The sequence below is a fragment of the Stylophora pistillata genome, chromosome 5 (genome assembly GCF_964205215.1).
Source record: "Stylophora pistillata chromosome 5, jaStyPist1.2, whole genome shotgun sequence".
Taxonomy (NCBI): domain Eukaryota; kingdom Metazoa; phylum Cnidaria; class Anthozoa; order Scleractinia; family Pocilloporidae; genus Stylophora; species Stylophora pistillata.
This window is the reverse complement of record NC_142523.1, coordinates 38,888,901-38,913,574: the sequence shown is the minus strand read 5'-3', so window position 1 is coordinate 38,913,574 and position 24,674 is coordinate 38,888,901. Positions and strand designations below refer to the sequence as shown.

Sequence of the window (24,674 nt, the reverse complement as noted above, 5' to 3'; positions counted from 1 at the left end):
ATAATAATAATGATAATAATAGCTCTAATAATCCTAATGATAATGGCGGATGAGGCGCAGACAAGGCTCAGCAGAAGAGAAATGTAAGACTTTATTAGTTTCCAAAATGACAGGAGGCTTATGTTACTTTACTCGATCTTTTTAATGAACCATCAATCCCTAGTACGCCTGAAAATACGAACCACCCTTTTCCTAAGTGATTCTAACTTTTTTGTTGCACCCTAAAAAAAAAGGGAGGAAAGAAAAGAAAATGTGAATGACAAATGAAAAATAAAAAACATCAGATATTTTGGGTGGTGATAAGGTAACATTTCAGATATCCTGTAACCTTTTCGTTCTTTTCTTCATCTGCTTTGCCATAATTTAACTTGGTTTGTAGATCTACGATTTGCGCCCTGACGTCTTCAATCTCGCTACAGAAACAAAAGAGTTGATAATGTTTTTCATATAGCTAATCAAACCTGAAAACTGACCTATAGATAACTGATGTATCAGATGAGGTCTGTGACCTATTGGTTGTACGGTGGACTCTAGGCCGGGTCGGTGTGTTGCATACCTGGCCATGGGAAAGACCCATAATGCTTCTCTCCACTGAGGAGCATAAATGAGTACAGAAAAATTGTCGGGGAGGCCTAATGAAATGCTGGGGGGGGGGGGGGTAACCTTGCATCCCGACCAGGAAGGGGGAGGGGAACGACATAAGCTCCGCTTCGGTTGGGTGGCCCTCCAGGCTTGAGTACAGACTTAACTTCTTTGTTATTCCAGTCACAAAAAAATTTAAGCATTTTTAAAAAGTACTTACGCTTGCCTCTCGTTCATCACCGACGCAAACTGAAAGAAATGGAACACTTTGATGAGTGAAAAATTGCGTAGATAATCGTTGTTATAAAAGCTGTTCCATATGTACTTAAAATTTATCATTCATGTTCCTGTCGGAGCTATAAAAAGCTTTCCTAAGACAACAGCAGAATTCCAATTCCGTTATCTAAACGTCTTGAATTCGACAAAGTTCGAACAAAAAGTGGGTCACGTATTATTTCAGATTTTACGCGTTAGCAAGAGCACGAGTTATATTGACGCCGAAATATTGAACCAGCATGGAGAAGAAAATTAGCTAACACTCTCACTTAAATTAGCTTAAGATGCAGTTTACCTCAAGCCGGGCGGTTTCAAAATCCCTTTCAATCTGTTGCTCCGTTCTGAAAGAAGTTCATGTGAAGAAAGCATTGAGTCGTTGCTGCTTTAAAACTATCAGGTTGACTAAGCCTGCGATAGGGTGTATGCATCAACATACTTTCTTTAATGTGTACATATTACTGAAAGATAGACTTTCCTTACTTTTTATGTTCTTCTATCAATGCTCTTAGGGTCTGAAAGACACAAATAAACTATTAATAGACAAAATTTTCATTGAATGTCTTTAAGCTCACTAAAAGCACGAGACGTGTGGTTACATAGCATTTTTGCATTGCTTGAGAGGACGGCAGGAGTTTTCTAGATCAATCAGAGGGCGTCGTCTAGCACATCCAATTAATTTCCGGATTACATTGATTACTCAGTTGAAAGTGACTTTATGTTCTTTCTCAGATCTGTCACTCAACCAAATTCTCCGCATTTGTTACCTTCACTTGAATTTCGTCCTTTTTGATAGACTCCTCCAAACTTGAATTCTGAGGAGAAAATGTAAAATTATTTTCCATAAGCAATTTTGATAACAAAAAACAAGGATTATAATTTTAGGAAATAAACAAGAGTTAAGTTAAAGCTTTCAAAAAGAGGAGTTTCACCAACCTCTAGTTCTGCTTTTCTCAATTCAGCAGTTTTCCTGAACAAAGTAAAAACGCCGATAACACAAATATCAAACTTTTTAAACTTGAAATTGTAGCGTAGAGAAATGAGAAAATTTCACATGGAAGTTACCTTTCGACATCATCATCCATAATCTGAAAAACAACAAAATTTTCATCCTGAGCAATTAAGATTTTCGGAACGAGGAAGAGAAACACTCCTTCCCGGTTCTCTCTCGGCTTGGTCCCTAATGCTCTGCTTTTGAGCGTTTAAAAAGCTATTTCGTCAAATTCGATTAAAGGAGTAAGGTCGTGACTTGTGCATTTGGAGAAGCAGACTGAGGTTAAAAAAAGTCAAGTTGCATGAATGCAATCCCTTTTTTTCCACCTTCAGCCATTCGCGTTCCTTTCTGTTTTTAGACGGTTTTTAATTCTTTGCTATTTGATCTCTTCCAAGCTGCAATTAGCTGCGCTACATGTAAAGACTGATTGAAAACATCGTGACCTATAATCTTCTAACATTCTAATTTACTTTCAAGAAACCCCAAGCCACTTTCTCTTTCCCTTTTTTAAATATGCTTTGTCGCATCTACTTGCAACAGGGCTCATCGGTGACAGTGGGATTTCTTCTTCCTTTTGACCCAAAATGTGCATGTGAAGGGGGGGAAGAACACGGGCTTCTACGACCCAGCCCTCCCCCTGCCATTGCTATGGGCATACGATATAACACATTAAAGTGATGATTATTTCAAACAAACCTTTATGCCATTTTCATATTTTTGTATTTCGAATTCCTTGAATGCGATCTAAATAAATGAGAAATATGGATAGCATGACTTTTCTCAAAACCAAAATAGATTTTTTACAAGAATTGATAGGTCTTCACTAATTTTACTGTAGTTAGAATAAGGGGAGAAGCTTTACATTCGTATCAAAACTATCTGAGCTAAGTTTTTGCTTCGACAGTCGCAGATAACATTAGCTTTTAACCTACTTCGTTTGTGATGACATTCAATTTTTTCCTTTGATCTTCCAGTTCGCTGCAGGTAATACAAAAAAAAACACAAGATTGCTTTGCAACTCTCATGGACAATAGCAATAATTAAATGACAAGACACAACCGCTGACCTCAGGTTGTAAAGTAATTTACCTCCCATACTCCGCTGTGATCTTCTCGGTCATCTGAAAGAAATAACGGAAAAACTGATAACAGATATCGTAATAAAATATGATAAAAAAAGTTCCATGTTTGTCCCACCTTACAGTTTTTGTCTGTCACATGATCGTCTTCTATGCCCTTGATGAATCACTAATCAAAGCTCAAAGCCTTCAACCATTTAGGTATATATGCTGCAAAGGTATACTTTTTTAGAGACTAAACTAGCAAATCAGATTTTACTTTCTAGGTTGGTGTTATTCACCTTCAATCCTCGGATCAATTATAGCAACCAAGGGCGTAGCCAGGGGGTCCTGGGGTGCCTGTGGCCCCCCCCCCCCCCCCCTTGGTAGGCCTTCTCCTGACCAAACAACCTACAATAATTCAGGTAGTGAAAACGCCATGACAATATCTTGGCCTGCCTACTTTTCTCTCACTGCTCATCCCAAAACTGTAACATGAGGTAAAACATGCACGGCGTGGAGGTCGACATAACAATCTGGTGAGTAGCCTCTGAGACACCCCCCCCCCCCTTTGAGAAATCCTGGCTACGCCCCTGAGAAACTACGCACCTACCCCTCTTCTAGCTTAACACTAACCCTTAATTGTTATCAGTTGGCTGCTTTTGGTTTAGGGGAGGGGTAAGTACGCAATTGCTCGGAAACTGACATTCCTTTGAATCTTCCTTGAATGCGAAAGGAGAGAGAAATTCTATCACAACATTGTAAAGAATGCGCTGTGTTGTTGTACTTTTCCCAGTCGTGAGAATTTGAAATTTACAGTGCTCTTAGCTTGCAATTTTAAGGCAACGATGATTCATGAAACACATGTGGCGTCCGTTGACAAATAAAAAGGAGACAGACAATCACTAATAGTCCACTTTACAGTTGTGTGCTTGGTTGCCAAACCTTTTAACGGGTGTGGGGCGAGGGATGACCTTGTTATGATACAAACCTTGGTGTCTTTCAAATGTAAATCCCTTTGTTATCATGCTAGCTAGATAGAGGTCTCTATCACGAAAAGGTCATCTTTAGCCTCACTCCAAATCAAAGGCTTGGCAACCGTACGCACACAACTGTAAAATGGCCTATAGGCAGCTTCCGTACGCAACTTTATTTTTAGGTTGTGAAGCTAAAAGCTGTTTACAAACCTGTATTGTCGTGGTTAATGCTGCTATGGTGGAAATCAAAATTTCAATCTAATGGGAAATATAATAATGGGAAACAATTAGTGTTCTGTTTATTCTTGGAATTCTACAGCAGAAATAAAATCAAAGCACTCATTTAAAGCGGTTGAAATTCCTAAGTTTAAGGAGAGCGACAAACGCTCTTGCATGTGAAGAAAACCATAGACTTACTTTGTGTTCAATACCCCTTATTTCTTCCGTGAGCTGCGCATTTTTTCTACATAAAGATATGAGAGGAAATAGTCAAGTTGCCTGTTGGAGAATTCTTAACTTTGTCGGATGGGGTACTTAAGAGGGGGGGGGGGGTGGGGTAGGAAAGATTAGTGTCCTAACTGAAAAGAAGATTTTTTCATTCGCCTAAATACTAATAGATAAAAGTAGATCTTAGATGAAATAAGATGAACTACAAAACCCGTGAACCAAGATCTTGTTTGCATAGTGGATCGAAAAGGAACTACTAAGCAACACTTAAAAACCAAATCAATAAGAAGTTCACCTGTTGTTGCTTGCGCATGCTTAAAACTTATGGTGTGTTCAGAAAAAAAAACCAAAACAAAACTAAACAAAACCAAAATTCAAATTGTTAAAAATTTAGAGGAATACCTTAGATATACAAGATTCATTCTAAGAATGGCGTGTTAAAGATTTCAACTATAAGTAATGCTGTTTACCTCTCGAGTTCCTCCACATCAGAATTGCTCACGATTTCCTGCTTAGAAATCAAAGGATTTATGAATCACATATCTGGCAAACTTTACAGAATTTGTTGTAAATTTTGTGCCACCTTACCAGCTCCTGTCGGTCACGTGATCGTCTATTGTGTTCTTCCAGCTCCCTGAAAACGATATTAAAAACGACAGATCACTCTCACTTTTGTTAAAACAATAAATCACCCTAACGTTTGTTATCAACGCCTAAAGCCTCTAATCTTCAAGAAATGTCGCAAGTGGAAGATCATTGTAGAGCTCTAATGCGAAAGCGATGACAGATTCTTATACATTTCAGTTGTTCAACAAAAAACGTTTTTTTGTCAACGATTCTGATTGGAAAGATAGGTCTGCAGAATAACAACTATCATCGGCACCGGGAAACCGAGAAAATCGTACAAACCAGCAGATTTTGCAAGTTATATTCTACTTTCATAACCGAAAACTACTGCACTGAAAACTTGTATCAATGCTAATATCAAAATAACTGCATACCGACCCCTCCCATAGCCCAACAACAACAATCAAATAGTAACAAGTTGGTGCTAGTGTTGGGTTAGGGGAGGGGGAGGTGCGCATTTGGTCAGATACTCACACTGACCCGAAAATTCAATTAAACAATACGAGGTTGAATAGCATGTTTTTAAGTCTTGCCTCGTGTAGCGTTCGTTATCCTTCTCTAACTTTTGCAGCTCATCCTGTCCACAGATAAAAGATTTAGTGAGACATCAATAAGGAACATTGCGAAGTCAACTTGTCGAAGTGTTTTGACGAACGCATTGTCAGAATAATTTAACTAGCAACAAAAACCCAACAGGACCGGATCCAGGCATTTTTGACAGGGGGTCTAAAATGTTTTTCGACCAACCCATGTCCCTACCCAGCCTTCCCTCTTGGTTAAAAACAAAGAACAAAAAGAAACGAAGAAAAAGAACGTAAAGGCAATATATGATCTTGTCGTTGTAAGAATATTGATGTCAGACAAGAAGTGAAAAAACCCACAGGAGTGGGAAGGGGGAATCTGGACCCGAAGGCGCCCGGACCCCCTGACCTCCCTGACCCCCCTGACCCCCTGACCCCCTGAACCACGGACCCTCCCTTTGCTTCGTACCACTGAAGAAAACAACCCTCCTAGACTCGAGAGATGTACAGATAGTAAGTAAGTAAGTAATTAAGTAAGTAAGTAAGTGAGTAAAACCTTTATTTAAACACGATAAGTATTGAAGCTATGCAGCTTGTGGGGTCGTGTATAGGTATATAAATAAAAAGATACATAGACAGTAGTTGTAGTATAATATGAAATAAGACTTATGTGTAAACGTAAGATCATGTTTAGATTAATAATTGATAGTATTATCTAGCTAATAAAATTATAGACCTTAAAATACTTCCCTTAGGGAGGAACTATCTTTTACAGAATAAATTAGAAAAGTTAATGTCCCTGACCAAAGCTAGCTTTTTAATCATCCTGAAGAAACTTTTCACACTATGCGCGTTACGACACTCGATTGGTAGGTAATTCCACAAAACTGACCCTCTATAAGATATGGAATGCTTTTTGATATTCGATTTCAAAGGCGGGATTTCCAACTTAAGACTGTTCCTTAAATTATACGAGTTTTGCGATTTCCCAATATGTGCTGTCATACAGGATGGTAAATCATTGTGGTACATCTTATAAGTTAGTTTCAGGATAGATTGTTTATAGAAAGTTCCTAGAGTGTCCCATTTAGCCCTGGTGAGAACTTCCGCTGACTGTATACCCTTAGCGAAATTGAAGATGACTCTTGCTGCCCTTCAGTGTAGTCTTTCAAGTCAATCGAGGTCGTCTTGTCGGTTTCTACCTCCCCATATGGATATGCCGTACATTACTGCAGGAATTATAACTTAAAAACACAGGTTTAAGAGATCCTGTTTAGGTAAGAATCTGCTCTTCTTTATAAGGCTTAGTTTATTAGCGAAACTCTTCTTCAGTTCCTTTATATGAGTGGACCAGCCAAGCTTGTGATCGATGGTCACACCCAAAAGTCAACTATGTGTGATCCATTCTAAGTTGTTACCTCAGAGGTATGTCGGTGGTAGAGGGCCAGTGAACGATCCTCTATAAATTAGCATACATTCTGATTTCTTTGGGTGTGGCGTTAGCCTGTTCTTCACGCACCAGGCATACAACTCTTTTCGGGATTGATTTAACGCAGCTGCCACTTCGTCTATAGTCTTCCCAATACAGTATACGATGTGCGTATCTCCACAGTTTAAGTAATTTCAGTAGCATTGTTTTACTAACTAGACCGCCTATTGGCAATCATACACTGGCAGCATCAACAATGATTATCTCATACCAGTAAATTATCTCTTTCCGTCTCAAGTCTCACTAACTCCTCGGCCATAGCCCGTCTAGTATCCCTGAAATCGAAAAAAGCCGTTTTATCAACTTTCTTGAGGACGATGGGAAAACTTTCAGAGAAGAAGATTATAATTTGGTTGATTTTAACTATCTATCGAAATGGGACTAAAACTGGAAATATCACGCGATAGAAATTTCGAGCTCTCAATGTAATTGTTAATTGTTTCAGGAGAAATTCTGCAAAGTAGCTTTTAATATTGTCTGGGACGGTATGCAAAACTAACCATGAATTTCTTCAATGAATAAGTTATTTGCATCATTTATTTACTACTCACGCACGGAATGCCGATATGTTGACGATTTTCTTGTTTTGAGCACTCAGATCTATCTCCAATTTCTGAATTTAAGAGCAAAAAGTTTACTAAGTATTAGTAGTTCAAATAATTTCAATCGTGATCCAGATATACTGTTTCTTTTAACTTCCAAAACTTTTCATGTGAGGCACTTTCAGATGCGTGAAGTTAAGGCTGTGCGCGCGTTCGCACAGAGGGTTAGTGGAAGATGAGGAAACATTAACGGGCAAACAAAAACTGAATAGATAAATAAACGATTGACTATCGATGTAGATACAGAGGCTCGGGTCCATCGTCGTCTATTAAGGTGCAAGAATGTACATGCTTGACTGAATTAAATACAAAATTTCGCTGTGAATGAAGTCTTCGAGAAGTCTAAGGCTCCAAACAGGAAGAGAAAATTGTAGTTCCAAATTTTGTACGCAGAAAACTTAAGTGAATTCTCACATTTAGTTGAAGGTTCTTATACTTAGTGCTGTTTGGAAGATGAAAAAGTTATGTTTTTACCCTATTGTCTTCCTCCAAAGCGGAGAGAAGTTTTTCAAGTTCTTCTTGACTTTGACGGGGATCTAAGAAATAAAAAAGGCAGTAATAAAAATCATTAATTGTTTTCATTATAAACATGAAAACTCGCTATTCGTTGATGTTCCATCTACGCGGAAAACTTTCATATCCTTATTAAGCTTAGTCAAATTTTCAGCCAGAGTCTGTGACAGGAAAGTGTTCATGGTTTATAAGACGGTCGTAGATATTACAGATTATAAACAAAATATCACAATCGTAGCTAAGAAATGAAGGTTTCTTATTCTCATTTAGGGGAGCTATGTAACTGATTAATAAAAGTTCACTGTCGCATTCGCCACACGACCACGTGATCTTTTTTCAGGTGGCTGAACACAGTTTTTGATACCTGTGTTTCTTTCACCATTTTCTCTGACACCCTTGATCTCTCGGTCCCCAAAACAGGCAGCAAGCAAGTTAAGAACACAAACTTTGTATTTTTCATAGTTAAGCTGACGTATGTGCCGTTGCCATGGTGACATGAATAAATATAAACAGGCCTTTAAAATCGGTTTTGTGTATTTGCAGAAAATCTAGTCATTATGTTTTCTTTACAATTTGCATGCAACGAGTTTGTAACGATACTCACAAGTTAACGCCATTTTGCTAACAATTTAACGGAGAAATCTCTAATTACCCTTGTTAAAGGTTCACTCGATTATCTGGAATTTCCTTTGTTAAGAATCAATTTTTTTCAATACTCCAGTTACTTATTTCCTAAAGTATTTCGTGCCAAATTTCGTGGAATTGTAATGAGTAGTTCTCAAGAGATAGGGATATTTCCGAGAAAGCAATTTTCCATTCAATCGAAATTTTTTACTTACTACACATGCGTTGCATTTAACTAGGTTCTTTCGGTAACGACGAAAATGCTAAGAATTGCTGGGTTCTTTGCACCGTTAACTTTTCTTACATGTCTTTGTAATATAAGATTAAAGCCCTCAATAGACTGCGCCAACTATAGAGAAAAATAGCACACAAAGTGCAGACACGTGTTGAGTACATAAAATGATCGCTCTATTGACAGCATGGTTGTTTTTTGCATGCCTTGTGCGCGCGCTGAATTGCATCAGCAAAAGCGCGCGCAAAAAGTGTGTTCAGCCGCCTTAATGGCAGCGTGATAACTAAAGATCGGTATGACGAAAGTTACTCGAAGTGGCGCTAACGCCAACAGTTGCACGCGCCCAAACCGTTTGTTTTGTAAACAGCCACGGTTACAACGAACTTAACATTTAACAAATGGTTAGAAAATCTAGCCCGGAAACGCAATCTTCAGTCATATATGACAAAAACAAAAAAAAAAATTGAAGCATCACGAGCAACATACTTAGTCCAACACTATTCAAATGTTTCAATTTTGCAAAGAATTCCAAGAAAGTTATCTCCGTTCCTCCCGTTTATTTTCAAAACGTCCTCTATTTTTGCGCCTCATGCAGATCGGTTCAATAATGATAAACCTATTTCACGAACAATGATTGAAATCCTGCTACAAGCTTTTCAAGATTATTGCGTCGAACATGCAGCCCTTTCATTGTTTTGAAGATGAAAATATATAAACCGCACTGGATCAGCCTGTTAAAGCATTCTCCATAGTTCGCTACGATCTCGATACATACAGTCAGAACCGCTCATCGTGGACTTTCAGGGAAGAATTTTTTAAACTTACCTGCGTTTTGAGAAGCCATGGCCACTGAAAAATTTTTGTGAAACTTTCTCTCTTTCGAAATTAGCAGACGTTAGCAGACGTGCGACTTAAGTGTAGCACTATTACACGCAACTGACGTCACAAAAGCGTATGTGGACATGTCGCGCGCTTTTATTTTACACAAATTACAGTTGTAATTCTAATTTTGGAAATTAGATATTTAACTTTTGTCTAAATACGGGTTCTACGCGTCCCATGGTTGTTATCGCGATATTACTTTTGCTTCCGGAATTGTGCAGGTTCTGCATCACTCCGCTCTGTGATTGGTGTGAAAACTCGCGGCGTTTTCTCGACCAATTAGAATTAAAGCTAAACCTATGCACGACTTGGTCATTCGCCCTTTCCCTCCTTCAAGCAAATTGCTTGTTTTTATCTTGAGTTCTCATCGGCTCCTCGTGATATTTTTTGTTTTTCTCTTTGGCTGATGTGACTACTTCGGTTTTAACGAGAGGTTTAAGTACACCAATTTAAAATGCATTCTATTCGTGTTTTTGTAGACGGAGTTCGATGACCGTCATAGTATTTTATTTCTTAAGTTATATAGGTTTACCTTTTTTTACTACGTGTGGGCCAAAATTGTAACTCAGATATGCCAGCATACAATATAGTCTGGATAAATACCACAAAATGCTAAAAAAGATTTCAGTCGCACAAGAAATTTTAATACTTTTCCTTCTAGTTAATCATTTGCAATGATTTGGTTTACGCGTTTCGCATTTCAAGTAAATGCAAATAAGTCGGATGAGCAGACTAGATAACTTCGCTATTAGGCTTATTTCTACAACATTAACAAGAGTTTAACTAGTACACGATAGGTGCATTCTTTATGAAAATTGGCCATGGTCCGGGTTCCTTTTTCACGGACATCGTCAGTGGAATCAAGCTCTGACTGTGCGTTAAATACTCGCTATCAGGATGCAACTGCGTCAACTTCATTTCAGAGACAGCCCTCCGTGACAATGTTTCAACAAACATAGATTTTCCAAAAATCTCCGGTTGACAGGTTGTAGTTCTCATTATCATCACAAAACCATCTGTCTGAGGTAGAAATTGTCCATTGATATTTGTTGGCTACAAATGCTGCGTGGTTGTACAGGCGATTCTCTACAGCACTATACTCAGTATATCCCCATTTACCATGGAGTGCCCATGTCGCACAATTCTGATCCAGCCTTTAGTTCTTGCCATGCATACGAAAAAAAGAGTCACACGAGTCTGGCATTTCATCTCTTTCACCGCTAAAAAATCGCACCACTTATGCACCTTTGTTGCTCAGAGTCATTGCGACGTGGAATATTGTTCTTTTTTCTTTGCTGCAGTGAAATCTTATTTGGGTGAAGCTTGCGTGGGCTGTTAGCTGCTTCATAGCGCTTTTGGCTAAAGCCATTGTGCCCTTTCTATAGTTACTGATTCCTTGAAATGTTTTTCCGCGACGCCATTCCAAAATGAAGATCAGGAGCTTCTCAAAATAACGTTCGACACCAACATCCAGCCTACTTTGAAATAAAAAAGCCTTTGTTGTTATAGATGATATATTTCTAAAAAAGAAAAAGAAAAATGCTGAAAACACAATTACAACCGTACCTCCATGAGTTGTCATGTCACAAAAGGCCTTGAAGGAGTTCCCATTGCCTTGTGGGTCGACCCAGTACTCTCCATTCGCAGTGCGATCTCCACTCTAAATAATATGTTGACATGACTCTGCAGCTCTTAAGGAGGCTGACCTGAGTAAAGCTGCAACGAAAAGAGGCAAAAAAAATCATACATTGCATGTGTCAGCGAAATGTCATTATACTGCAAATAGCACAAGACACGTTTGCTTCATTACACCACCGCAGAACCATGTAAAAAATGTAACCTTAAATTTTTTAAGCGGACAAAGATCGTCAAATTTTGACAAGTGTTCTCATATATAACTGAAAGATATTCTTACCACGATTTGGATTATCAGCACAAATAAACCCTTCATTCTGCTTCACACTGGCTGTGCGGGAAATCTTAGTTTCGTTGTTAAACTGACAAGTTTTGTCCATCAGCCTAAAGTTAAGGCTTTGGCACGCAGGCTGAGAATTGTAGGCAATGTAACACGAAGCTAACCGATCCACAGTGAACGTTTTGCAAACGTGATTAAGTAGAACCAAGCCATGTTCTGATCGCTGTGTCAATTTACATCGCTGAGCAAATGTTTTCACTGAATACAATGCCAAAATGAACCAAAACGAGTAACCGGCCATCTGTTATCGACAGAGCCTGCAGTCGTGACGGTTTACTTAATCAAATACTTCAAAACCAACTGGGTTTGGAGAATTTAGAGCTATTAGTATGTTTTCCTAATTAATGTTATGATATTGTGCAATTTTAAATAGTGATACAATACGTAAAGTAATTCAATTAACGGTAAGACCCTTTGACTGCTTCCATTCTTTTGTGGCTTGGAATCCGAAAAACGGAAAAAAAAAAAAAAGAAAAGGAAAAACATCTTTTAAAAAGGTTGTAGTTAAAGTCTTACATCTCGTGAATGTTGAATGATTCAAGAGCAAGGTCAGCTCCAAATTCTACCTTTAATTTGTAGCAAATCTTTAACTTGATCATTCAACGGCTGTCTGGCAGTGGTATGTATGTTTTATAACTCAGAAAAACACGAAAAAAAGACACAATGGTTATTTAAAAAAGAGAGGCACGTTACCTCAGTTAGAGTAAAATATCGCACAGGGTTGTTTTCTATTTTAAGGTGATACATCGCCATACGAAATGGCTCTCGGATGGTACCTCACCTGCATGTACACGGAATATCGTTAATTAAAATTTTCTCTATTTTTGACGTACTTGCATTCCACTTTTGATAAACAACAAAACTGCAGGAACCTGTTCCTCTTATGATCAAAGAGTTTGAAATAATTTTCAGTGCTAAATCCGTGGAAATAAGGATAATAAAAAATAATAATAATAAATAAATAATAATAATAGTAATAATAATAATAATAAATAATATTAAATGATTAAATAATATTAAAGCATGGGCGTGATCGCCCAGTCTCCCAAGCCAGGGGCTTATTTACGAGACGCTCGACAAAATTTAACGTTGGAGAATGTAAGCTATGATTAACCGTTATTCACAGAAGTAAAGGTTATTAGCCATCACTTTTAATAACACTGAGGTGAATAATTGCTTTAGTATAAGCCACACAGGGACCAAAAGTATTATTATGTTTCTGTCAATATCATTACTATTCTTTAAATCAATCATTTAACAACTTTTTAGCTGTGGTATATGTTTTATAACTGAAAACCAACACGAAAAAAAATACACCAACATTATTTTGAAAAGAGAGGCGCGTAACCTCTGTTAGAGTAACATTTCCCGGAGGGATTTTTTACTCTGATATTATAAACATCGCCATAGAGCAGGGCTCTCGACTGTTACCTCACCTGCATGTACGTTGAGGGGCATGTCGACAATAAAGCTTTTCTTTTTTTTCTTTTTTTTTTCCATATACTTCAATTCCACTTTCGTTGAACCTAAAATTGCGATTATCTGTTACTCTCAAAGAGTTTTAAGTAGTTTTCAGAGCAAATTCTTTAGAAACGAGGATAAGAAAAAATTTATTTAATGTTTAAAACATAGAAGTGATCGCCCAGTCTCTTGAACAAGAGGCTCGTTTTAAAAACACTGGAGAAAACTAAATGCAAACAATATGTACTTGAATTAAAAGATAGAGAATAGAAGCTATAATTCACAACTATCCACCAAAGTGGAGGTCATGATATCCACCACTTTCACTAACACTGAGGTGAATAATGTTTTAGAATAAACCACACAGACACCAAAAGTATTAATTCATTTCTGTCAATATAAAAGTCTTTCAATCTTTCATTTAACGATTATCTAGCAGTGGTATATATGTTTTATAACTCAAAAAACACGGACAAAACACACAAGGTTGTTTTGAAAAGGGACGCACGTAGTCTCAGCTGGAGTAAATATCCCACAGTGATTTTTTAACTATGATGTGACAAACATCGCCATACGACAGGGTTCACGACTGGTACCTAATCTACATATACAGGGCATACCAGCAATTAATTTTCTTTGCTGCAGTGAAATCTTATTTGGATGAAGCTTGTGTGGGCTCTTAGCTGCTTCATAGCGCTTTTGGTTAAGGCCATTGTGCCGTTTCTATAGTTACTGATTCGGCTGAAAGGTTCTTTCGGCAACGCCATTCCACCATGAAGATCGGGAGCTTCCCTAAATAACGTTCAACACCAACATCCAGCCCCCTTTGAGTTAAAAAAAAACCATAATCATTTTAATACCGACAAAAAAAAATCCATAACTGGAAACACAAAACACAATCGTACCTCCAGCTGTTGTCATGTCACAAAAAGCTTTGAAGGGGCTCCCATTGCCTTGTGGGTCGATCCAGTACTCTCCATTCCCTGTAGAATCTCCCCTCTGAATTATTTTTTGACAAGTTCCAAAGGGAACTGACCCTACTAAAGCTACAAATAAAATATGCAAACAAATCATCATACTTAGCATGCGTCAGCAACATGTCATGCGACTGTAAATAGTACACTGAAACTTCCTAAATTAAGGTACCCACCTGTTACTAGGTATTAAACGCTTTATATCGTAATTTTCGGTTGGTAACCAGCATGCAGAGGTATAACACCAAAAGGTTCTTGATTGGGTAGCAACTATGCTGCTTGGCAGTTAGAAATGGGTCGATATGACGATAGAAGGTTAGATTTTAGCAAATAAAACGGTCGAAGTTAAATTTTTGATGAATGACGTGACCAATTACATAATTTCGAGACCTTGCAACAAAGTGAAATCATTACGTAACCAAGTCTCCTGTAATTTTTTCTTCTAATTTTTTTGCATCTGTCGAAGTAACAAGGAAAACAATTGTGGTTGCTCATACTAGTTTGTTGAATTACACCATGGCAGACCCATGTATCTGTAAATGTAACATTAAACATCCAAACAGTGCCATAAATATATTCTTACCACGAACTGGGTTGTTGGCATAAATAAACCCTTTATTCTGTTTCACACTGGCTGGGCGGGAAATCACAATTTCGTCGTTAAACTGGCAAGTTTTGTCCATCAGCCTAAAGTTAAGGCTTTGGCCCGCAGGCTGTGAGTTGCAAGCAATGTAACACGAAACCAACCGATCCACAGTGAACGATTCGTAAACATGATCAAGTAGAACCAAGCCATTTTCAGATCGCTTTGTCAATTTGCATCGCTGAGCAAATGTTTTCACTGAATACGATGCCAAAATGAACCAAAACGAGAAAACAGCCATCTGTTATCGACAGCGCTTGCAGTCTTGACGATTTTCGTGACCCAAAGACCCCAAAACTATCTGGCTGTAGCTTTAACACTCTTTCAAAATTAATGTGTAGTACTCATTCAATTTTAAACAGTTCTACTGCACACAATACTTCAATTGACGGATCGACACTTTGATACTTTTCATTCTTTTATGGTATGAAGTCCAAAATAGGGGGAAAAACAGTGAAAAAGGAATTAAACCTTTAAAAAAATTTATAACATTTGTATCTTGAGTTCGCAGCTCAACTCTGACAATTTGTGAACGTTTAACAAATATACCTCTGTAGCAATTTTTTTTAAATCTACCATTTAATGACTATCTAGCAAAGGTATATATGTTCTATATCTCAGAAAGACAGGAACAAAACTGCACAAATGTTATCTTTAAAAGGGAATTAGGCAACCTCGGTTAGAGTAACATATCCCACAGAGATTTTTCACCGTTTGATATGATAAACATCGCCAGACAATAAGGCTCTCGACTGGCTTCTCATCTGCATGTACAGGGAATATCAACAATGAAGCTTTTTTTTTTTTTCCTTTTACGTACGTCCATTCCACTTTCAATAAAACTAAAATCATAATCACCTGTTACTCTCAAAGAGTTTGAAATAATTTTCAGTAAGAAGGATAAGAATAACTTTATTCAATGTCTAAAACATAGAAATGAGAATACATATCTTCGCCCATCTCCCTTGCCAAAGGCTTCTTTTATAAAACGCTCGACAAAACTAAATGTAAACAATGAGTGCGTAAATGAACGATAGAGAATATAAGGTATAGTTAACAATTATTCACCGAATTGGAGGTAAATATCCACCACTTTCACTGACATTGAGGTAAACAACTCTTTTAGTATATACCACAGAAACCAAAAGTATTAGTCTATTTCTGTCAGTGTTCCAATAACAATTAGTCGGAAATTAAATCTTTGTCGCGCGATTTGTCTCTTCAGCCACTCGAAAGTGAATAGTACTTGCTAACCACTTCCGAACCAGCCAATCAGGGCATGCAAACAGCACTATTCGCCTGTGTGTACATACCAATGAAAATTACACTTAATATGTCCAAGACTTATATCCATACTTACACTAGCTTACAAAGTCAGAATGAACATGGCAGGTTTGAGGTATGTTTATTTACATTTAAAGCGCTGGCGCCCTTAAAGCTTGACATTGACCAAGTTAGAGTGAAACTGGAGAACACTAGTCAAGGACTTGGTGGAAACCGGGAGTCGGTTTCGTGTGTATAAAGAGGAAGTGCACGTGACAAGACCATGTATGTTTCCTGAGCTACATTACAGCCAGATCCGTGGGGATTCCTTTTAGTTGACCTAGATGTGAAAATCTAGGAGATTCAAAATACAAGGCTGTAAACGTCAGGCATATTGTTAGAGGATAATTTTAGATGCTAATAATTTTTCCAAGTGATTTCATCAGCAATCACAGTAACAAAGTTTTAAATTGTAGTGGCTCAAACAAGTTGATCTAAATACATGAAGACAGAGCCATGCAAAATATGTAACCTCAAACGTTTAAAAGACAAAGGTCGATAAACGTGCATGGGCGTTTCCTGGGGCATCTAAAACACATTCTGAACGCGATTTAGGTTGTCAGCAGTAATAATTTAATTGCTGTGTTAATTAGTCTATAACTTTGTAAAGCGCTACGGAGAACTAGTCGGGCTTAGCGCTATATAAATGCTTTTTTTATTTTTATTTTTTATAAACCCTTCATTCACACTGGCTGGGCGGGAAATCTTAGTTTTGTTATTGTGCTGACAAGTTTTCTCCATCAACCTAAGGTTAAAGCTTTGACACACAGGCTGTGAATAGCACGCAGTGTAACAGGATTGCAACCGATCCACAGTAAACGATTTGTATACGTGACCAAGTAGAACCAAGCCATACTCAGAACGCTGTGTCAATTAACAGTGCTGAGCAAATGTGTTCATCGAATATGAGGCCAAAATGAGTCAAAACGAGAAAACAGCCATCTGGCTCGAGAGTGACCACAGCCTCAAAAGTGTTTTCTATTCGAAGACTTCTAAGCCAACTGGTTTAAGGACATTTATAGCACTTTTTATTTATTTCATGCAATATTAAACAGTTCAGGATAGCTCGCGGTTTTGTCAACCCAAAGTGCAAAAAAGGAAAGAAATAAAGGGAAATAAGGCAAATCGTTCATTTTTGCATCTTGTGTGCATCTTGAAGTCTCATTTGAACCGTGATGTTTCAAAAATTTTTATCGACTTGAAAAGATGAACAGTTCTTAGTTTCCACCTTTATGGTCTTTCTTCTTTTGAATCGATCAGTTAGAGAATCCATAACAGAGATGAAGCTTTTTATAACTTGACAAATGATAGAAAATACTCAAACGCTATTTCAAAAGGGTCACAAGAAATCTTAGTTGGGGCATCAGCTGGGTATCGCATCTGACAGGAATCGTTGCGGATGGGCTGCTAATAAGGTTCTCCATTGCCAGCTCAAATGCATGTAAGCGGCTTCCGAGTAGTTAAGCCTTTGTTTATTTAATGAGCCCTCTTAGCATTTAAGGTACTAGTCAATTATAAGGCCTTATTGTATCTGTGACAAAAGGGGAAAAACCTGCACTGAATCTCTCCGTTTAGTATACTTTAATCCTTCGTAGGGTCTGCTTTTTCAAATTATTTTTTCTGAGTCAAGCAAAAGTCAATTACCTAAACGTACAATTTTCAAACTATAAAAATAGATATTTTCGTCAAAAAGGTGGTAAATCATCAAGGTATACTAATCGCCTGTGGGCGTGAACTCCTATGATCTACAAGAAAAACACTTCAGTACTTCACCGAAAGTTAAGTAATCCATGCTAGGATAGTAAAGCAATTTTCAATATAGTGTGGAGAGTGATCTGGAATTGCGCAAGTTCTGCATCACTCTGCTCTGTGATTGGTCTGAAAATCGCACAGTTTTCTCAACCAATTAGATTCAAAGCTAAACCCAAGCACGACTTGGTCAGTCGCGTTTTCCCGCGTCAAGCGATTTGTTTATTTTTTTATTTTGAGTTCTCATCGACTCCTCGTTCTATGCTTCGTCCTTAGCTTTTGCGATTTTTCCGGCTTTGGCCGGAGGTCTATTCGTGTTTTCGTAGACAGAGTTCGCTGACTGTTATAGTATAATAGTTCTAAAGTTACATACGTTTAACTTTTCTTATATGTGGGCCAAAATTGTAACTCAGTTACAGCAGCATACAATCTAGTCTTTGGATAACTAACACTGAGAAAAGTGCTTCAAAAAATATATTCAGTTGCACTCGAAATTTTCATTATTTTCCATTTAGTTCATCGACAACATCAAATCTTCTATCATTTTTATGCCGATGACACTCAGCTATATATTACGTTCAGGACGTCGTCTGTTCCTAATTTGAATCTGAGTAACACCAAATTGGTAAACTGTGTTCGGGACATGGATGGATGGATGCTTTTCAACAAGTTGAAATAAAATAAAGATAAGTCTGAAGTTCTCGTGATATCTTTTTCCCATCGTCCTCTGGGGTTCTCGTGATATCCTCTTCCCATCGTCCTCTGAGGTTCTCGTGATATCCTCTTCCCATCGACCTCGGCCGCCACTGTATTCTGTTGATATATCAAATGAGACCGTATCCTGCTACCCCAGTGCACGAAATATTCGTGTTATCTTTGATCATTCCCTTTGTATGGTACCTCATCTCAATGCAGTCTGTAAATCGTCCTTCTTCCATCTTCGTAACATAGGCTTCATACGCAAATATCTTACTTATGATGCAGCAAAGATCATTATTCATCCCTCGGTAGTTTCTAAACTTGATTATCGTAATTCTTTATTGTACGGCCTACATCCTATCTTATTCGAAAGCTTCAACATGTTCAAAATTCTGCCGCTCGCCTTGTCAGCCATTTTTGCCATATTACTCCAGTCCTGAGAGATCTTCACTGGCTCCCTGTTTCCCTTCGCATTGAATTTAAAATTATGTTAATTACCTACAAACATGATACATGATCGCGCTCCAATCTATATATAGGAACTCCTTCAAGTGTATACACCCAACCGCAATCTTACATCCCCTAATAAGAATCTATCAGTTAAACCCTTTTTTAATCTAAATTCAAATGGTAAACGAGCTTTTTCTGTTGCTGCTACGAAACTTTGGAATAACTTACCTGAGGAAATTAAATCTGCAAACTCAACGATTTTAAACGCAAACTTAGAACATTTCTTTTTATTCAACCTTATGAATCGTGACGTTTATGAATCGATAAATAACCTGTCTATCGTGTACATTTATATATTGTGTAGTTAGTGCCTAGTTTTAATGTCAATTTCTTGTAATTATTCTTACTTTCTAGCTTCAACAAATTTTTGTAAACAGCGCCCCTTGAATCTTGTAGAAAAGGCGCTATATAAATGGATTATTATTATTATAATTAATCGCTTGTTATGATTTAATTAAGACGCTTCACATTTCAAATAAATGCAAATGAGTCGAATGAGCAGATTAGATAACTTCGCTGTTCAGATTATTTCTTGAACGTTAACGAGAAATCAACGAGTACGCGATAGGTGCATTCTTCTAGACAATTAATGAACTAATGTCTATGGCCTGAGTTCCTTTTCACGGAGATCGTCAGTGGAATCAAGCTCTGATTGTGTGTTAAATTCTTGCAGTCGGGATGCAATTGCTTCAACCTCATTTCAGGGCATCTCTCTGTCACAAAGTTTCAACGAACATAGATTTTCCAAAAATCACCGGTTGACAGGTTATTGTTAGTATTATCATCACACAGCCTGTGGCCAAAAGAAGAAATTAACCAGTGATATTTGTTGGCTACAAATGCTGCGTGGTTGTACAGGCGATTCTCTCCAGCACTATGACTAGTATGTCCCCATTTACCACGATGTGCCCATTTCGCACAATTCTGAGCCAGCCTTGAGTTATCGCCATCCATACGAAAAAAGGAGTCGCACGAATCTGGCATTTCATCTCTTTCACCGCTGAAAAATCGCACCACTTCTGCGCCTTTGTTGTTCAGAGTCGTTGCAACGTGGAATGTTGTTCCTTTTTCTTTGCTGCAGTGAAATCTTATTTGGGTGAAGTTTGTGTGGGCTCTTAGCTGCTTCATAGCGCTTTTGGCTAAGGCCATTGTGCCGTTTCTATAGTTACTGATTCCTTGAAAGGTTTGTTCGGCAACGCCATTCCACCATGAAGATGAAGAGCTTGCCAAAATAACGTTCGACACCAACATCCAGCCTCCTTTGTGTTAAAAAACACCATAATTATGTTAATACCGAAAAAAATCTATAATTGGAAACACTAAATGCAACCGTACCTCCAGCAGTTGTCATGTCACAGAAAGTCTTGAAGGGGCTCCCATTGCCTTGTGGGTTGACCCAGTATTCTCCAGTCCCTGTAGAATCTCCCCTCTGAATTATATCTTGACAACACATTCCAGGTCTAAAGGGAACTGACCCGACTAAAGCTACAAATAAAGTATGCAAACAAATCATCATACATAGCATGCGTCAGCAGCATGTCATGCGACTGTTAGAAGCACAATTAAACTTCCTAAATTAAGGCACCTATTACTTGGTATTGAACGACTTGAATCGCAATTTGCGGTTGGTAACAAGTATGCAAAAGTGTAATACCATAAGTAAAGGTTCTTTATGGGGTAGCGTATATGCCGTTTGGCAATTAGAAGTGGGTTGATATGACGAAAAAGGGTTAGATTTTAGCAAATAGAACAGTTAAAGTTAAATTTTTATTGAATGACGCGGACCAGTTACGTAATCTCGAGATCTTGTAGCGAATGGGACTGATTACGTACCCAAGTTTCCCGTATTTTGGTTATATTAACTTAGTGAATTTGTAAATTGACCACCGTAGAGAGTTAAAAGGCTGACGTTTCGAGCGTTAGCCCTTCGTCAGAGCGCACTCGCTCTGACAAAGGGCTAACAGGCTCGAAACGTCAGCTTTTTTTCTCTCTATGGTGGCCAATTTACAATTTCAACTTAGTCCATATAACCAAATTACTTTGTTACCCCCAACGACGCAGCACCGCAGTTCCCTTAGAAACTTAGTCCCTTTATTCAAGTTTCCTTTAGTTTTCTCCTCTAATGTTTTGCAGTCGTCGAAGTAACAAGGAAAACAATTGGGGTTGCCTATACTAGTTTGTTGAATTACACCATGGCAGACTCATTTAAATGTAAATGTAACATTATACATCCTAACAGTTCCTTAAGGATATTCTTACCACGATCTGGGTTATCAGCATAAATAAACCCTTCATTCTGCTTTACACTGGCTGGGCGGGAAATCTTAGTTTCGTCGTTAAACTGGCAAGTTTTGTCCACCAGTCTAAAGTTAAGGCTTTGGCACGCAGGCTGTAAATTGCAGGCAATGTAACACGAAACCAACCGATCCACAGTAAACGATTCGTAAACGTGATCAAGTAGAACCGAGCCATGTTCAGATTGCTGTGTAAATTTGCATCGCTGAGCAACTGTTTTTACTGAATATGATGCTAAAATGAACCAAAACGAGAGGACAGCCATCTGTCATCGACACCGCTTGCACTCTTGACGATTTTCGTGACCCAAAGATCTCAAAACCAACTGACTATAGCCTTAGAAGTTTTTCTTAATTAATGTCTAGTAATTATACAACTTTAAACAGTCATACTGCACACAATACTTAAATTGACAGATCGACCCTTTGGTACTTTTCATTCTTTTGTGGCATAAAATCCAAAATAGGGAAAAAATAAAATTGAAAAAGGAATTAAACCTTTTTGATGTGATAAATATCGCCAGATAATAAGGCTTTCGACTGGTACCTCATCTGCATGTACCGGGAATATCAACAATAAAGGTTTTCTATTTTCTTTTATATGCTTCCATTCCGCTTTCAATAAAACTAAAATAATAATCACCTGTTACTCTCAAATAATTTGAAATAATCTTCAATGAAAATTCCAAGGTAATAAGGATAAGAATAACTTTATTTTATAATGTCTAAAACATAGGAGTGATCGCCCAATCTACCGAGCCGAAGGCTTGTTTTAAAGAACGCTCAATCAAACAAAATGTAAACAATATCAAGAGAAGACACACTGGGCTTGCACTTTAAGTATCCCGGAGAGCTTCATACAATTCCTTATAATTTTATTATGAGGAATTGTATAGAGCCTTTTTAGCGTTAGTCATGCCGCGGCGGGTGTTGTCACAGGGAATATCAACAATAAAAGTTTTTTTTTTCGTTTACGTACTTTCATTCCACTTTCAATAAAACTAAAATCATAATCACCTGTTGCTCTCAAATAGTTTAAAAAATTTTTCCGTAAAGTTCTGTGGTAATGAAGATAACAGTAACTTTATTTAATGTCTAAAACATAGAAGTGATCGCCATTCGTACGAAAAAAGGAATCACACGAATCTTGCATTTTATCTCTTTCACGGCTTAAGTATCTCCCGACCCAAAAGCTCGTTTTAAACAACTGTCAACCAAACTAAATGTAAACAATATGTAGGCAAATAAACGATGGAGAATATAACCTATAATTAACAACTATTTTACCGATGTGGAGAAAAATATCTGTAACGAGCCGCAAGATTACAAACAACAAGACACAAGAGGCTTAACTCAGAACTCAATGGATACATATTCAGAGCTCGTGTTCTCGTGACATCGCTCGCTATTTGCGTACACGTGACCTTTGCGCCAAAGTCAACTGACGTTAAACAATCTCTACTTGAATCCTATTGTTACAATATCCAACACTTTCACTGACGCTGAGGTGAATAATTGTTTTAGTGAACCATATAAGTTCGCTGAACCACAACATCGCCTGATTTGCGAGGATTGCTTTTATTTGACCTAGATGCGAAAATTTGCGAAATTTAAAATCCTCGGCTGACAGGCATATAGCCAGAAGACAGTTTTATATGCTAATAAATTCTATTTTACTTTTTCCCTTTTTTGCTTTGTTCTGTTACAAAGTTATTCAAGCAGCTGTACTTCAGCGGACATAAATTTTCCAAAAATCTCCGATCAACAGTTTGTCGTTTTTTTTTATCATCGCACATCCAGTGGCCAGCGGTAGAAATTATCCAGTGATATTGGAGGGCCACAAACGCGGCATAGTTGTACAAACGATTCTCTCCAACACTATGACTAGTATGTCATATTTTTCTTTTACGATCTTCCATTCCACTTTCAATAAAACTAAATTCATAATCACCTGTTACTCTCAAACAGTTTGAAATAACTTTCAGTAAAAGTTCTGTGGTAATAAGGATGAGAATAACTTTATGTAATGTCTGAAACATAGAAGTTATCGCCATCTGTTCGAAAAAAAAGAGTCACACGAATCTGACATTTCATGTCTTTCACGGCTAAAGTATCCCCCGAGCGAAAGGCTCGTTTTAAACAACGCCCGACAAAACTAATTGTAAACGATATGTTGGCAAAAAAAAAACAATGGAGAATATAACTTATAATTATCAATTATTCACCGAAGTGGAGGAAAAATATCTGTAACGAGCCGCAAGATTACAAACAACAAGACACAAGAGGCTGAGCTCAGAACTCAATGGATATATATTCAGAGCTCGTGTTCTCTTGACATCGCTCGCTAGTTGCACACACGTGACCTTTGCGCTAAGGTCACCTGACGTTAAACAATCTCTACTTTAATCCTATTGTTACAATATCCACCACTTTCACTGACGCTGAGGTGAATATTTGTGTTAGTGAACCATATAAGTTCGCTGAACCACAACATCGCCTGATTTGCGAGGATTGCTTTTATTTGACCTAGATGCGAAAATTTTCGAAATTTAAAATCCTCGGCCGACAGGCATATAGCCAGAGGACAGTTTTATATGCTAATAAATTCTATTTGACTTTTTCCCTTTTTTTCTTTGTTCTGTTACAAAGTTATTCAAGCAGCTGTACTTCAGCGGACATAAATTTTCCAAAAATCTGTGGTTAAGAGTTTGTCGTTTGTTTTATCATAGCAAATCCAGTGGCCAGCGGTAGAAATTATCCAGTGATATTGGAGGGCCACAAACGCTGCGTAGTTGTACAAACGATTCTCTCCAACACTATGACTAGTATGTCATATTTTTCTTTTACTTACTTTCATTCCACTTTCAATAAAACTAAATTCATAATCACCCGTTACTCTCAGATAGTTTGAAATAATTTTCAGTAAAAGTTCTGTGGTAATAAGGATGAGAATAGCTTTATTTAATGTCTGAAACATAGAAGTGATCGCCATCTGTTCGAAAAAGGGAGTCACACGAATCTGGCATTTCATCTTTTTCACGGCTGAAGTATCCCCCGAGCGAAAGGCTCGTTTTAAACAACGCCCGACAAAACTAAATATAAACAATATGTCGGCAAATAAACGATGGAGAATATAAGCTATAATTAACAATTATTCACCGAAGTGGAGGAAAAATATCTGTAACGAGCCGCAAGATTACAAACAACAAGACACAAGAGGCTTAAC

General features: G+C 37.8%; 2 protein-coding genes across 3 annotated transcripts in view; both read right to left on the bottom strand.

The window, feature by feature from the left end:
- Positions 1-67: 67 nt before the first annotated feature.
- Positions 68-24,674, bottom strand: part of LOC111341406 (uncharacterized) — a 35,211-nt gene continuing 10,604 nt past the window's right edge. Inside the window, exons 7-20 of one of the 2 annotated variants that reach the window (XM_088762222.1) lie at positions 4,801-4,841; positions 4,301-4,346; positions 4,094-4,141; positions 2,938-2,969; positions 2,782-2,827; positions 2,546-2,593; positions 1,921-1,943; positions 1,792-1,825; positions 1,623-1,670; positions 1,339-1,370; positions 1,154-1,199; positions 803-831; positions 329-413; positions 68-221 (exon numbers count right to left, since the gene is read on the bottom strand). In XM_088762222.1, coding sequence (XP_088618348.1) covers positions 153-221; positions 329-413; positions 803-831; positions 1,154-1,199; positions 1,339-1,370; positions 1,623-1,670; positions 1,792-1,825; positions 1,921-1,943; positions 2,546-2,593; positions 2,782-2,827; positions 2,938-2,969; positions 4,094-4,141; positions 4,301-4,346; positions 4,801-4,841 — 627 coding nt within the window. In that variant the 3' untranslated portion in view covers positions 68-152. The remainder of the gene's footprint in view (positions 222-328; positions 414-802; positions 832-1,153; positions 1,200-1,338; positions 1,371-1,622; positions 1,671-1,791; positions 1,826-1,920; positions 1,944-2,545; positions 2,594-2,781; positions 2,828-2,937; positions 2,970-4,093; positions 4,142-4,300; positions 4,347-4,800; positions 4,842-24,674) is intronic. The other variant, XM_088762223.1, reaches the window with a different exon arrangement.
- On the bottom strand, positions 5,382-11,477 carry LOC148731894 (uncharacterized). The gene is made up of 6 exons (XM_088760805.1): positions 11,387-11,477; positions 9,764-11,295; positions 8,044-8,105; positions 7,519-7,580; positions 7,179-7,242; positions 5,382-5,534 (listed from the first exon to the last, which is right to left on the bottom strand). The coding sequence occupies exons 2-6, from the start codon at positions 9,780-9,782 to the stop codon at positions 5,382-5,384; spliced, it is 360 nt and encodes a 119-aa protein (XP_088616931.1). The 5' UTR covers positions 9,783-11,295; positions 11,387-11,477.